Source organism: Acomys minous (genome assembly GCF_964271855.1).
Source record: "Acomys minous genome assembly, chromosome: 6".
NCBI classification, from domain to species: Eukaryota; Metazoa; Chordata; class Mammalia; order Rodentia; family Muridae; genus Acomys; species Acomys minous.
Window position 1 is genome coordinate 66,899,891 of NC_140487.1, and position 14,258 is coordinate 66,914,148.

At 42.6% G+C, this 14,258-nt stretch overlaps 1 protein-coding gene across 3 annotated transcripts; it reads left to right on the forward strand.

Moving 5' to 3' along the window:
* Positions 1 to 602: 602 nt before the first annotated feature.
* Positions 603 to 11,694, forward strand: CLEC5A (C-type lectin domain containing 5A). Of its 3 annotated transcripts, none has more exons than XM_084786819.1 (7): positions 603 to 771; positions 1,211 to 1,309; positions 3,883 to 3,957; positions 6,301 to 6,360; positions 6,683 to 6,819; positions 9,004 to 9,110; positions 10,391 to 11,694. In XM_084786819.1, the coding sequence occupies exons 2-7, from the start codon at positions 1,231 to 1,233 to the stop codon at positions 10,503 to 10,505; spliced, it is 573 nt and encodes a 190-aa protein (XP_084642945.1). In that variant the 5' UTR covers positions 603 to 771; positions 1,211 to 1,230; the 3' UTR covers positions 10,506 to 11,694. The 3 variants fall into 3 exon arrangements, with proteins under 3 accessions (XP_084642945.1, XP_084642947.1, XP_084642946.1); XM_084786821.1 differs by having other exon boundaries at positions 9,004 to 9,106; XM_084786820.1 differs by lacking the exon at positions 3,883 to 3,957.
* The last annotated feature ends 2,564 nt before the right edge of the window (positions 11,695 to 14,258 follow it).

Genomic DNA, 14,258 nt, shown 5'->3' on the forward strand with positions numbered 1-14,258 from the left:
CCCAAAGAGCAGATACCCAGTGTCATGGGACAGGCGACAGGAGGATTGGCAGAGGAGTTTTCCTGAAGGAAGTGAAGTCTAAAGGTGTTTCAGAGTTATCTAGTCAAAGAGAACATAAAGGAGTCTATTGTGTGTCTGAGACAGATAGAAAGACAGACAGACTGACTGACTGACTGACTGAGAGACAAACAGAAGATGATAGTATTAGTGTTCTGTGATTATGTGGTCGTACAGGTGTGCCGGGATGAGAAAATGCATAAATGTCAGCTCAGTGCTGCTGGCAGATAAGACTTGGTGCTGATGAGAGGCATGGGACCACCACATCTACCCCAGATGCTAAGAGAATACTGATCACATGGCTGAGCACTTAACATGCACAAAAGAAGGGATATGCAAAGATGTGTATACTATATTAAGGAACCAAATCTCATCCTATGAGCAACTAAAAGTTAACAGATAAAGGGTGAGTCTGAGCTAAGGCACACGGTTTTCAAATCCTTCTGGAGATGTTCCCCTGACAAGAACCTTCCTCCTGCTGAGCTAGAACTTCCCTTCCCCCTCTTTGCCCCGCCTGCTCCTTTACCAAGAGCACCAAACAGGAAGAAGCATCTGCTTGGAGATGCTCCTAGGACAGAGCCGTTGTGAACAAGAACATTACCCAAGCAGGAGCATATACTCAGGAGACAAGGAACCCTGCTCACCGCACCAAGTAGTAACCTATCAAAAAGACTCCTATCTGTATGACAACCCAGACTTCCAGAAAGAGATCAGGTAAGTCTGTCTATCTGTCTGTCTGTCTGCCTGCCTGCCTGTCTGTCTGTCTGTCCTCTGTTCATCTGTCACATACTCCTGACACACTGGAGACTGGGGCTTCTATAAGAGTAATTAGCATTGGCAAGACTAGAAGCTTGTCAACAAGGGTAATTTCAAGACTATTCTTGGATTGCAGATTTACTTATTAGACAAAATTCAGAAAACCAACAGGAGACAGACAAGGTTAAGGCCTAATGCTAAAGATTCCATGAAGGAGAGACAGCACGTCAGGTCTCCCATCAGTGTTCTGGGTGTTTCTGGGTCACTTCCTTCTACCCGTAAACAGAATGCCTGTCTTCCAGTCCCTCCTTGGGTACTCTGAGCAAGAGACAACGCTCAGACAGGAGAAAGCAGCTTCACACCCCGATTCTGATGATGTTGCTCTGATTCTCCACAGGTCCCTGAATCCCCGTCATCATGAACTGGCACATGATCATCTCAGGGCTCATCGTAGTAGTGATCAAAGCTGTTGGAATGACCTTATTCCTGCTGTATTGTGAGTATTTGTGCAAGCCTTCTCTCCAGCATCCATGCTGGTTTATTCTATTCAGAACGCCAGACTGAGTGTAAAGACTCAATGCCCGACTTCTTCCTCATTGTCTTCCCACACTCCAGCAGACATGTGGGGTTGGGTTCCGTGGTCTACAATAGAGATACACAACTGACTGTGGAAAGAGGGTAGAGCCCTTACGTGAAGCTTTTATGAGAGTCTTCACTGGTCAATCTTCACTAGAATGTTTTTGCCTGGCTTTTTACTGTTGCTATAATTTTAAAAATACTGCTCCATAGAATAAGGCTGTATGAAGAGCTAACTATAAGAGCAAGATTTAACTGAGGGGTGTGTGTGTGTGTGTGTGTGTGTGTGTGTGTGTGTGTGTGTGTGTGTGTGTGTGTGCATGTGTGTGTGCATTGTGTGTGTGCACTGTGTGTATAAATCATTCTCAATCAATTCATTAGGATTTACTGTATTCATTAGTATTCATTAGAAGCCCCATAGCCAACGAGTTAGTTCTAAAGCCAGTAAGAAAAGTTAAGGAGGAAGGAAATGTGAGTAAGTTGAAGCAGTTGGGTAAGGGGCATTTTCCTGGTGACTCAATTCTAACGTGTAATGACTATAAGGAGAGCAGAAGAGATACACATAGCTAAGTGAAGACCAGTGAAAATACACACAGTCCTTCGGAGGCAGAAACCTCAGTGCTTCCTCCTGGTCACAGTTCCCTGGCATCCCCTGTGGCTCATTTGTTCCCTTCATTTGCAGCCACACTGGGGCTGTGTTAATGCCCGGCTAGTGCTCTGGTGAGGGTCCAGGGTAGATTCACTCTGGGGTAGGATCGCGGGTGCCCTTCTTGTTCACTTTATCTCTTGGGTGGCCAGAGCTGATGGCTCAGGCAACCGATCAGGATTGAAAGAAGAAAAAGGAAGGAAAGGGAAAAAGAGCCCAAGGTTTCTTCTCTAGGGACTGGCTGTACTGCGGCTGAGGAGAACTTAAACTGACCACCTTTTTTCCTATGGCTGAGGCTGTAAAAGCAGCTTCTGGCTACAAACTGCACGGGGTCGTAAAAGGAGGCCTTTGATCTGTAGATAGGCCTCTTTACGGAGATCTCCAATAAGTTGGTGTAAACGTAGGCTTATTAGCTGTAGAAGGCTGATGGCCCTGAGTCTGCTAACTTATTTGCGAATCTACAGAGAAATACGAAGTAAGAGGGAGATAGAAAATAAACCACTCACACACATACATTCAAGAGAAGAGGATCAGGAGAAAAAGTGGATGAAGTCAGGCATCTTAACTTCACCTGAAGTTGAGCTGCTTCATTTTTTTTCCTCAACTTTTCCCGCTCTCTCCTTCTCGTTTATTGTAGAAGACCATACTTATACTTCTGAGAACAGGGAATTACCTCATAGTCAAAACAGTACAATTAATCACAAAAGCAGATGAATTCTAAAATACAACAGGTTACATGCTTTAAATCTAAACATTTCTTATCTATGTATCCATTACATAAGTTCATGGTGAGTTCAGAATGACAAAGATTGACAGGGTCTAAGGTTAATAGGGTCAGAAACTTACAAGAGTATACAACTTATCAGTTAGGACGGTCCTGACTATACATTATCCAGCTATCTCTTAGTTTGTTATGAGCTCAGGACAATAATTTTGTCTGTCTTTCATTCTAAGAAACAGAGTAAATTCAGACGTCTCTAGGTAACTTCATTCCACATAGGTTCACATGGAGTTTAAACAAAGTTAGCTATATTTATGGTGAAATACCAGGATTCGTGGTGCCATCTGTGGTGGAGGCTTATCTGAAGCCACAAATCTGCTGGTAGGCTATCCTAGTGAGGCATCTAGAGGTCCACAAAGGTATTTATTGCAGCCATAAACTAACTTTAACTTTTAAAACTATTTGAGCCAAATCAGGAATTCCATAATCAGGGATTAATTCATCTGGATAACAAAAAGTACATCTTCAATAAGATCCTCTAGGAAGTTTGCTCAATCAGAGCTGGTCAGTACCCAGAAAATAACAATTCACACCAATGCCAGATGTATTTATTTTTGGTTTTTCGAGACAGGGTTTCTCTGTGTAATCTTGGCTATCCTGGACTCGCTTTGTAGACCGGGCTGGCCATGAATGTAGTCCTGGCTGTCCTGGACTCACTTTGTAGACCAAGCTGGCCTTAGACTCACAGTGATTCACCTGCCTCTGCCTCCCTGGGCACTGGGATTAAAGGCATGCGCCACCATGCCCGGCTCTAATGCCAGATTTCAGAGAGATGCAGCAGTGCACAATTGACAGGGTAGTCAGAGGTTGGAAGCAATTCTGGGGCACATCATGATACAGACCTTGCAAATATCGGATCACCTCCAGAGATCTCTCATGCCTCCTGGATTTTCCCAAATCAATGGCTCCTGACAGCATGTCAGAGGCTGGAAGTAGTTTCAGGGTACATCATGGTATAAGTCCTTGCAAACACCAGATCACCTCCTAGACAGCCCACATGCCTAGTGAACCCCCTCAACAGGGCTGCTCTTGGCAGGGCTGAGCCACTAGCAGATTTTCTTTGCAGTCCCACAGGTTTTTGGCAAAAGTAATGATGGCTTCATCCCCACGGAGAGCTACGGAACCACTAATGTGCAGAATGGTAATCTCACTAGCATCCAGCTTCTACGCCCTGAATTCTGACGGTTCCTAAGAAACTTGGGTACAAATGCTACACGAAGGTTCTTTTCTCCTTTACAAGTGGAGAAATGAACAGCAAAGTCATTGCAGTGTGTGCCTGTAACACCAAGCCTGGTGGACGGAGGCAGATAGGTAGATCCATGGTGCTCAATGGCCAGTCAGCCTAGTTGAATTTGTGAATTCCAGATTCCAGATTCCAGTCTCCAGGAAAGAGACCCTGTCTTAGTAAAGGAGATGGACAATGATTGAAGAAGGCACCCAGTATATACACTCACCCAAACATGCACACACACACACACACACACACCAGGTCATGTTCCACTACAAAAGACAAGGCATATTTTTGTGTGACAAACATTATGTTAGACCAACCATGTGATAAGAATAAAAATAAGATAACAATCAAGCCTCATCTATAAGGAAAAATAATCTCAATGCCAGATGTTTCACACAAAAGGAGCATGGGGCTTGTTTCTAATTCATGACTCTGCTTTTAAACAGTTATTCATTTTGTGTATATGAATGATTTGCCTTCACATATACAAGTGTGCGTATGGGGGCCTATGGATGCCATAAAAGGACCCTGGAACTGGAGTTACATGTGGTGTGAGCCAGCATGGGGGTGCTGGGAACTGCACCATCTCTCTAGCCCCAAACCCTCTAGAGATTCTTGAGGCCTTCTGCAAGAACTCCGTGTCACTGCCTCTTAAGATACGGATCACTACTGACATATTTAAGACCAAAAAATATATATTTTAATTTTTTAAAAACCAGTCTATTATATTAAAGTCACTGAGCTAGAGGATGCAATAAAAAGTGAATGCTGATGTCTGTCTCATCAATATGACTTTTAAGTTACTACTTGGTACCTGGGTAAATGTCTTAAGCATAACCAAAAAATAACCAGGATCCCTGAGGGGAGAGTTCAGTAGCCTACGGAGCCATCATAGTGGTCTGCTCAGACAGCCAGTGCTCCCGGGAGAAACGAGCCTCTTAGGGGTCCACCAATCCCCACATTTTGTATTTTAAAAAGAGAACTTGTATATTTAGAGAAATCTCCGGATCAGTTACCTACCTTCTAATCTGCTGCAACGGCCTGAGTCCTGTGTCCTGCTTCACTCAGTTGCAACCCTTAGAGCTGAGGAAATGCCAAAGAGAAAAGCATCGAAAGGCTGCCCTGGGTTGTAGCCTCACATAGAGGGTTTGGACCCCAGAAATAAAGGGAACAACAAAAATGTGGTGTGGAGCCCAGAGTAAAAGTATAAGGGCAACACAAAATGGACTTGGAATTTTCTTCTTTCTTTTTTTTCTTTCTATTTTTCTTCTTTTTTCTCAGAGGTGGCCAGAAGGGTAGATGAGCGTGAACCCGGGAGAACTAGGAAGCGAGTGTGGTCAGGGTACACTATGTGAAATTCCCAAATAATTAATAAAAATATTCTGTTAGGTTAAAAAAGAAGGTGCTTCAAACAGCCCTCTGGAGATAACCACACTAAAAATGTATATAAGAAAGAAATGAGCCAGGCAGTGGTGGCGCATGCCTTTAATTCCAGCACTCGGGAGGCTGAAGCAAGAGGACCCTTGAGTTCGAGGCCAGCCTGGACAGCCAGGGCTATTACACAGAGAAACCCCTGTCTCCAAAAACCAAAAAAAGAAAAGAAAAGAAAAGAAAAAGAAAGAAAGAGAAGAAAAGAAAAGAAAAGAAAAGAAAGAAAGAAAGAAAGAAAGAAAGAAAGAAGAGCACTCTGGAATACTAACACTCTCTCTCTCTCTCTCTCTCTCTCTCTCTCTCTCTCTCTCTCTCTCTCTCTCTCTCTCTCTCTCACACACACACACACACACACACACACACACACACACACACATCTTTTTTGTCTCCTAAGTAGTTCACAGCTACTACCATAACGGCAGCGGGTGGGGGTGGGGAGGTAAGGCATGAAGTAGGACTTGAGTACAAAGCATGATAGATCATGGTACTAGTTAGATGGACATTTCAGAGAAAGAACGTGTCTGACAACTGTGAGCGGCCAAGGCCCATGTCCTCTCCACAGCGTCTCTTTCCGTCCCTGTCTCCCTCCCTTTTCCCTTCTTCCCTCCTTCCTTCCACAAAGCCATCCCCCACCCCCCTGCCCATCTAAAATCTCTTCAGCCTGCCCCAAACACTGGGAATTTTATCCAGGAAAATACTTTTTCCATCCAGAACATCAGGGACATTTAGAAACAGACAGTCGGAACTCAGAAGCCCACACCCTAAGGACTGCTATGTTCGCCGCCGTGTAGTAACCATCTGGCCTTCTTTGCATTTCAGTCTCACGGATTTTGGGGAGAAATGATGAAAGCCTCGCTCCTACAAGGAGCTACGGAACAGGTACAGTGCATGACCCCAGGCTCCTCTCACCCCCTTGGTACCCACAAGCTGATTCTCAAGGACTTTTCCCCATCACCTCCTTTCCTGTGAGACTTCTGCTCAAAGGAACGATGAAAAGCTTTTATTCTCTCTCTGTCAGGAACAGGGAGGCCGACTAAAGTGATGGAATTTCTTCATAAATCGGGAAAAAATTTTAATGTAGTTATTAAGAAACTCATGTGCCATCATTTTATGACTCGGTTCCAGGGTTCACACTGCAAAGCAATAATCACGTTCTCATTCTCCGTCTCTGTCTTTGCTCTTCCTCTCCCAATCTCTCCAGCCTGTCCCAGTGACTGGGAATTTTATCAAGGAAGATGCTTCTTCTTCTCCACCTCCGAATTATCTTGGAAAAACAGCAAGGATGACTGTGAGACAAAAGGTTCCACACTGGCAATTGTCAACACACCAGAGAAACTGGTAAAAGCATTGGGATGGTGGTAATAGAACAGCCTGCCCTGCACCAGCGGCACTTGGTGGAGTCTACGGGACAATTTGGTGATGTAGGGGTAGCATGCTGATGAGGACTAGAGATGAGTCTCGCTGGGAATTTCACAGTCCTCCTTCTCCTAAACCTGACAGTGGGAGGTTCTTCATCTTCATCTAAGCTAGAAACCCAGATTCTGTTGTCGTCCCCATAAACCCCAGTAAGAATGGACAGAGACATTTAAAGTCCAAGGAGTTACCAGAGACCTAATGCGTGCAGAAGTAGTTTAAGGACTGGGAGGATAGCTCAATAGATACAGTCGTGTGCTATCATGACTGATGACCTGAATTTGACCCCAGAGACCTGAGATTCACATAACACAAGGAGAGATGCAACTCCCACAATTGCCCTCTGATCTCCACAGGAAGACTATGTCACACACATGTGAGCACATACATATGTATAATATATAAAACAAATAAAATAAGTAACTGTCATATGAACCTGGTAAGATGACACAGAGGGTATAGGTTCTGGCCACTGGGTCTGATGGCCTGAATTCAATCTCTAGGACCCACATGATCTCAGCGAGAACCAGCTCCCACCGGTTGTGCTCTCACCTCCCAAAGTGACACATGTATGATAGTACACATGAATATGTACATATACAAACACCTCAAAACACAGACATAAAAAATGAGTGCATGAATAAGTGTTAATATAATACAAATATAAATTACTGAAAAAATTACAGAATATTTTGTGAGATGTTAATATATATAGTAAAGGAGAAAGATATAAGTTACTTGAGATATTAAAGCATCATCTCATTGTATGTAAGAAAAATATGTATTAATATCATTATAATGCCAAAAACAAAGAATCAGATAACAATTTGGAGTTTACCTTTGTGGTAATGAAAATAGATTAACACTATGTAACAGCTTTGTTTATTGCATCCTTTTTTTTTACCTTGTTTGAGGCAGGGTGACTTGTTATTCACCACCACATAGCTAGGTTAGCTGCTCCCGACTCCCAGTCTTCAGAGATCCTCTATTTCTGTCTCTCATCTTGCCATAGGAAAGCTAGGATTACAGATCACTCTGCCATCAGGCTTTCCCATGGGTGCTGGAGAATCTGATCTTGGTAGTCACACTTATACAGCAAGTGCCTCACCAACTGATGCATCCCCTCAGCCAAAATAAAAGTTGTTTGACGAAGATCACAAACAACAAAAGAACACTGAACTCATCACTTTTAGGTCAGACATATTTTATGTATAGTTGCCTCTTCTTCAGGCCTTCACACTGGCTGGACACTAGGTACGACGCTACACCCCGTTCATGTTTTCCTCAACTATCCTTTCCCCAAAAAAATCACCCTGTGATGGGAGGAATTTTCAAGAGGGGTGTCCCTGAATAGATAAACAAGGCCAGCAACCAGAATCCCACAAATCTCTAGGGCGAAGTACCCAAGTGGAAAAGCAAGATGTTTTCTGGTAGAAAATCAGGAGCAATAGAGAGGCAGAGGATGGAGAGAGAAAGAGGAAGAGGTACAGAGAAGAGGAGAACAAGTAGAAATCGATCCCACTACTTCCTCTATTCACCATTTAAGTTCTGGTGCATCCAATTTCCACCATCCTACCCTAAGTCTCCAGCCTCCTCTGCATATTGACCAGACCCCCCAAAAAAAAGATCACAACATTTATGGTTTGTTGATAACTCTCAGTACATTTTATTTTTCATTTGATTGAGCTTTACTAGGAATGTGAAATCTTCTAGAATAATGAAAATTCTACAAAGAAAGCCATACCAGATATGAAATGTATGTTTGAAATGACCTGGTTTTGATTGTGGTGCCCTCCTTCCCCGGCCCTTCTGGGTTGGCCCAGGAGGGCAATACTGACATCACCAGAGCATTTATCAGTAACCTAAGCGCTTCATCGTCTCCATGAGATCCTCTGTACCAGAAGCCAGGCAGTCTGTGTTTGGTTCAGATATCTAGGTGATCTTACTTCTGGCAAAGTTTCAGAGCTTCCTTGGGATTTAAGAGCAAGTGCTCGTGACATCCACTACCCAATCCTCTGCTGCCTTCCTGGTTCCCTGGCCAATCATTGACCACCCGCTCAGGATGCAGCAGTGAGGACCTCACTGCTGGGCTTCTCTTTTAATTTCTAGAAGTTTCTTCAGGACATAGCTGATGCTGAGAAGTACTTTGTTGGTTTGGTGCGTCAGCCTGGAGAGAAAACGTGGCACTGGGTCAACAAATCTGTGTTCAATGGCAAGTACGTGAGCACGTTACACTGCCCTAGGGATTTGTGCATAAGAAGACAAAAACCCGAGTCAGACTGAGACAGCTCAGAGGCTTAGGCTGGTCTCTGTTCCGATTTTCTGGTTCCTTCCAACCCATTTCTTTCCTGTTTAACCTTTTTGTTATAGAAAATATCAAGCATCTTACATAATGGAAAACTAGAAGAGAATCAGTCATATAATAAATTATCTTCTTCAAACTGACCCATACACATAGCTGTTGCTGTACCTCATATGATATTTCATAGCCCATTAAACTATGCATCATGGCATTTCTCCAGATATAGCTCCTTCATTTAAAGAAAATGTATTATATGCCTATACCCTATCTATATCTTAAGTTGAACCTGTAACTCTCAGGAGCTATTTTCAGGACATCATTCCATGCAGTCAAACTTTGGAGAAGGCTGTAACCTTCCCAGTCTTCATATAGAAATGATGAGCCAGACAAGGAACAAGCTGAGTCCCCAACGTGCAACTGCATTTCCTTACAGTGGGGAGGAAATTAATATCCACTTGGTGTCTACTAACATCAGGTGCTACACTGTGTTGAAAATGGATTCTTTCTCCGTGTCTTTACCAGGATGTCATAGAGAAAGCTTTTATTTCTCCCAAGCAGTTGAACTGGATGTGAAAAAAGTTAGAAATGTGTTGAGTTTCATAGAGCAACAGCAGGGTGATAATTTGATTCCATAGTCCCTTCGGACCAATCCCATGCAACTTTTTCATGAAAGGAGACTTTATAGTCAGACCAAAGGATCTGTATGACAGAGAGGATGTATAAGAAGTCCATCAGAACAAAAAAAAAAAAAAAAGAAGTCCATCAGTTTGCATCCACCAAGTTTTTCCTAGAGTCAGCTCAAGTGTAGAAAGGGGTGAAATTTTTCTTTCCTTCTTCCTTGGGCTTTCCTGTTATAAACACACAACCAGTACTAAAATATGATTTTTAGGGATGTGGGCAGTGACATCACATAGGATATTTCCAACCTAATATTAGCAAGTTAGGCCAAGATCCTTGGAGTCTGTGAGTCTCCACAGGGGAGGTGAGGGGAAGCAAGAGGTATAGGGCTGGGTTGGTGAAGATGTATTGAGAAGAAGGGATCTAAGTTAAGATGAAAGACACAGTGCAGGGGAGGAGGGGGTGTGGTTGCATAAGGCTGCATCCCCTCCACGCACAGCTCCCATGAGACCTTCCCCTCACTCACAGTCCAAGTCAGACCCGAAACCTTAACTACCTTTTTCTCTTTTCATTTAGCGTTAGCAACGAGAACCAGAACTTCCTCTGCGTCACTATAGGCCTGACAAAGACATTTGATGCTGTATCGTGTGACGTCACCTATCGCTGGATCTGCGAGAAGGCTCCCAAGTGATCATGGGTCTCTACAGCAAGGGCAAAACTGTACAGAGGCAGCAAAAGAGATGAGTTGCAACTGAAGCTAGCCCAGGAAGTAGAGAGCATCAAGCACTGTGCCCGTCTTCCATAGGTGGAGCTCCCTAATGAATCCTCAGAGTCAATACGTTACTCCCTTCACAATCATCTTCGCACACAGTAAAACTCCTTTTCTGCACCAGGCATTCCCCAAGACCACACCCCTTGAGAGAGGGGACTAGACTCTCGTCATCTCCAGCAGATAGGACCAGCTTGCTGAAGATGAAATCCATATGGAAATGAAGTCTGTTTCTGTAGAGCTGAGTATTTTGACTAATTAGTGGGGTTTTGTCTGTTGACAGAATCTGTATCACCCTTAGCATGCCCATGCTAGCGAGGAGAAACTGCGGAGGGAACAGACATGAGAATTGTTAAGCACTATGAGTAGGCAATAGGTTCGGCTTTACGACCTCCTCTAGTCCCAAAAGACTCCCGTTCCCCTACTCCTCCTTAGAAGCAGGGGCCCTCCTAACTGAGACCAAGGCTTCTGGGAGGACATCTACAGCTCAACTTGGAACTGAAAAAAATATTGCAGGAACAAAGAAAGTTCTGTATAGGACAGAGATAAAAGAGGAGGGTAAGAGAAGAGACAGGAAAAAGGGGGAAGAGGGGAAGAAAGGAGAAAGGAGGGGAAAGGAGTGATGGGCAAGAGAGAAAGGTGGCCAGAAAATACACTGAAGCCAAAATTGGTTTTTGGTTTGGGGTTTTTGTTTGGTTTTTTTTTTATGAGGGAGGGGGGAATAAAACTCTACAATGATACATATAATTCCTTTTCATTAGAAGAAAATGGGCAAAGTGGAGACAAAATGGGGTCAAAGGGGCAAAATATGAGAGATGAAACAGGAGGATTATTTTATCACAATGAAAGAAAGGCAGAAGTGAAGTAGAAAAGTCTTGGGCGTCTTAACTACTTTCTGCATTCACAAGAAGATATCAGTTGTATACATACCTAACGTCATAGGAGAAAAGAAATGCATGTGTTGTTTTGACTAACAAGAATTAGACTAGAAGGAAGCTTATAGAAAGATAAAGGAATTAAAGTCACCTAATAATCGACTCAATATTTTCATCTAACAGCAATATGTACACGGGTCACTAGTCAAAATAAATTGTAAATTCTATTATTATAATATTGTTATTTTTCTAATTTCTAGTTCTCATAATTGTTGGTGCATTATAACTTTAATGAGATAATGCACTAGCTATCAAATGCTGCTTGAAGAAGGCCATCAGAAGTAACCTGGTGGATACTGGAATTGTACTTGGACCCTATGGAGCTCTAAGTTCTCTGGTGGTCTGAAAACATTAATGCCATGGCTGGGACAGGGTGAGTTGAACCTAGGCTAGAGAGAAGCAACTGCGTTCTCACCAGAGGTGAGCCACAGAACTCAGACAACAGAAAGGAAATCTTCGTCCCTTTTGAGAAAAGAGAACTTTCATTGCCACACTTCCTGTCTTATGACAGAATAGTTGCAGACTACTGAGGTCAGGAAATGAGGACATCTAGTGATTGCTGTGGTTGAAGTCTGAATTTCCCGCAAGATGAGAAGTTACGCATGTACAGGCTCTTAAAGAGCTCTGGGCAGGAGCAGTCATAGGGAAAAGAATATTTAGGGACTCTGCGGATTTTGTTTCAATTAGTGGGGAAGGGGCTCATGAAGGGTAGACCAACGGCGTTTCTTAGGAAACTGTGATATGAGCTTTTAAAGTGGTCTTAGTAAGCCATTTGAATTGGAGTTTTGCTTTGTTTCTAATATACTTTCCCTTACACAATTCTGTAACAGTAGGCACACTATGTACAGTACTTAATTAGTATGTAAATAACATGTCATAAGGTTTACCCATTTGAAATGTACAGCTTAATAGGTTAGGTGCATTCACACTAGCTTGCATCCATCACCTCGAAAAGAGATCCCATACCCATCAACCATTACTACACCATCTTTGTGTGTCTCTCAGCCCTATGGGGACACTGGTCTACTTCCTGTCTCTATAGAGATCCTTGTTCTTGTGTCATGAGAATAGAATCAACACAATACATGGCCATTCTTTACTGGCTTCCTCCACGCAGAATAAGATTTTTGAGATTCACCCATTTATTTCAGCAATGTAACAGTGCTCTAGTCTGGATCTTGAGTGTCCTCCAAAGGTCAAAGGCTCATTCCCTGAACCTGTAAGGGGTAATAAATAACTCCTGAAATGGATTTAGGTCCCTGCATGTGTGCTTTCTATAGGGGCTGGACAGTCCTCAGCCCTTTCATTTTTCTCCCTTTTGCTCCCAAGCCAGGAGTGGTTTTCCTCTGTTGCATGCTTCTAACATGAGCTGTGGCCTCTCCACAGGTGCAATAGCCATGAACCAGTTATGGATTGAAAGCTCCGAAATCTTTTGATAAGTTATCTACCTCAGGCATTTGTTACCTTGGTGCAAGGCTTGTTATCACAATCTGCATGTCACTCTATGGATGAATACTATCGCATCTGTTTGTTCCTTCAACAACTGGTTGATACCTTAGCTCCTCCACCTGCCAACTATTATAACTATTACAAACATTCACTTCTCAAGTGTAGGCCTAGGAGTAGGGTTGCTAGTTCATGTTGTTAAGTGGCCCGTTATTTAAAGAATTTTCATTCTTCAAAAGCTCCCGAACTATTGCATCTTCTCATCAGTAGTATACATGGACTCTGATATTTTTGGCATCCTTGCCAACACGTGCCATTACTTAGCTGCCTTGCTTTCTGGGAATGACTTCCCAGAGTGATCTTGATTTGTACCTCATCACCGTCCATCATCATCTCATGAAGATTTAAAGGATGTTTCTCGTACCTCGAATAGCTTCTCATGCTGAGAACGGTGTTTTTGTTCTTATCAGACTTCTTGACTAAAGCCTTATGGAAATAATATGGTCATATCAATGCATGCCTTATTCTATTAATATTCCTGAGATCTCGGCTTCTATGTTAAGATCTAGAAACACCTCCAATAATTGTGTTTTTATGTCATGCTGAAGATGAAACCTAGGGCTTTCTACCTGGTAGGCTACCTTTCATCCTCCCTTTGTTTGTTTGTTTGTTTTGCAGGGGGTGTTCTTTCTATTGTAAATTTAATTATTCAAAAAATCTTGCACATAAATAAAAACATCACACACCAAAATTAACCAGACCCAAAGTCTAGAAATTTTAATGAATTAACATATAATTAGAATTGGCATTTGAAATAGAAGCTGTGTGACTTTACATTAAATGTTACACTTTCAGTAGTGAATATATTTTAAGCACTTATCTACCAGTTAAGTCAAAATGCCATGACAGAATTAGAACTTTATAAAAAACAAATGGTTTTATATCCTCTTTCATAGATCCTTTTTTTTTTTAAAGACAGGTCTTGCTATACCATTCGTTCCAGCCTAGAAATCACTGAGTAATCCAGCATAGCTTCAGGCTTGCAATCTCTTCCTCTGCCTCCTAAGTACTATGATTATAGGTTAGCATCCAAAACACCTCCCATAAATGTTGTGACTGAACACCAGGACTTAATTATCCCTCTTTACTTGGACAGTTGTGTATGTGATGACAATTTTGGGCCTGTGGCATATATTAAAATAGTATAGGCGTTTGACTTAGTGCACCCTTTAAGACAAATAAGAGAGATTCAATTATTTTCTCTTTTATAGGAAATTAGTACATGCTTGCAGAA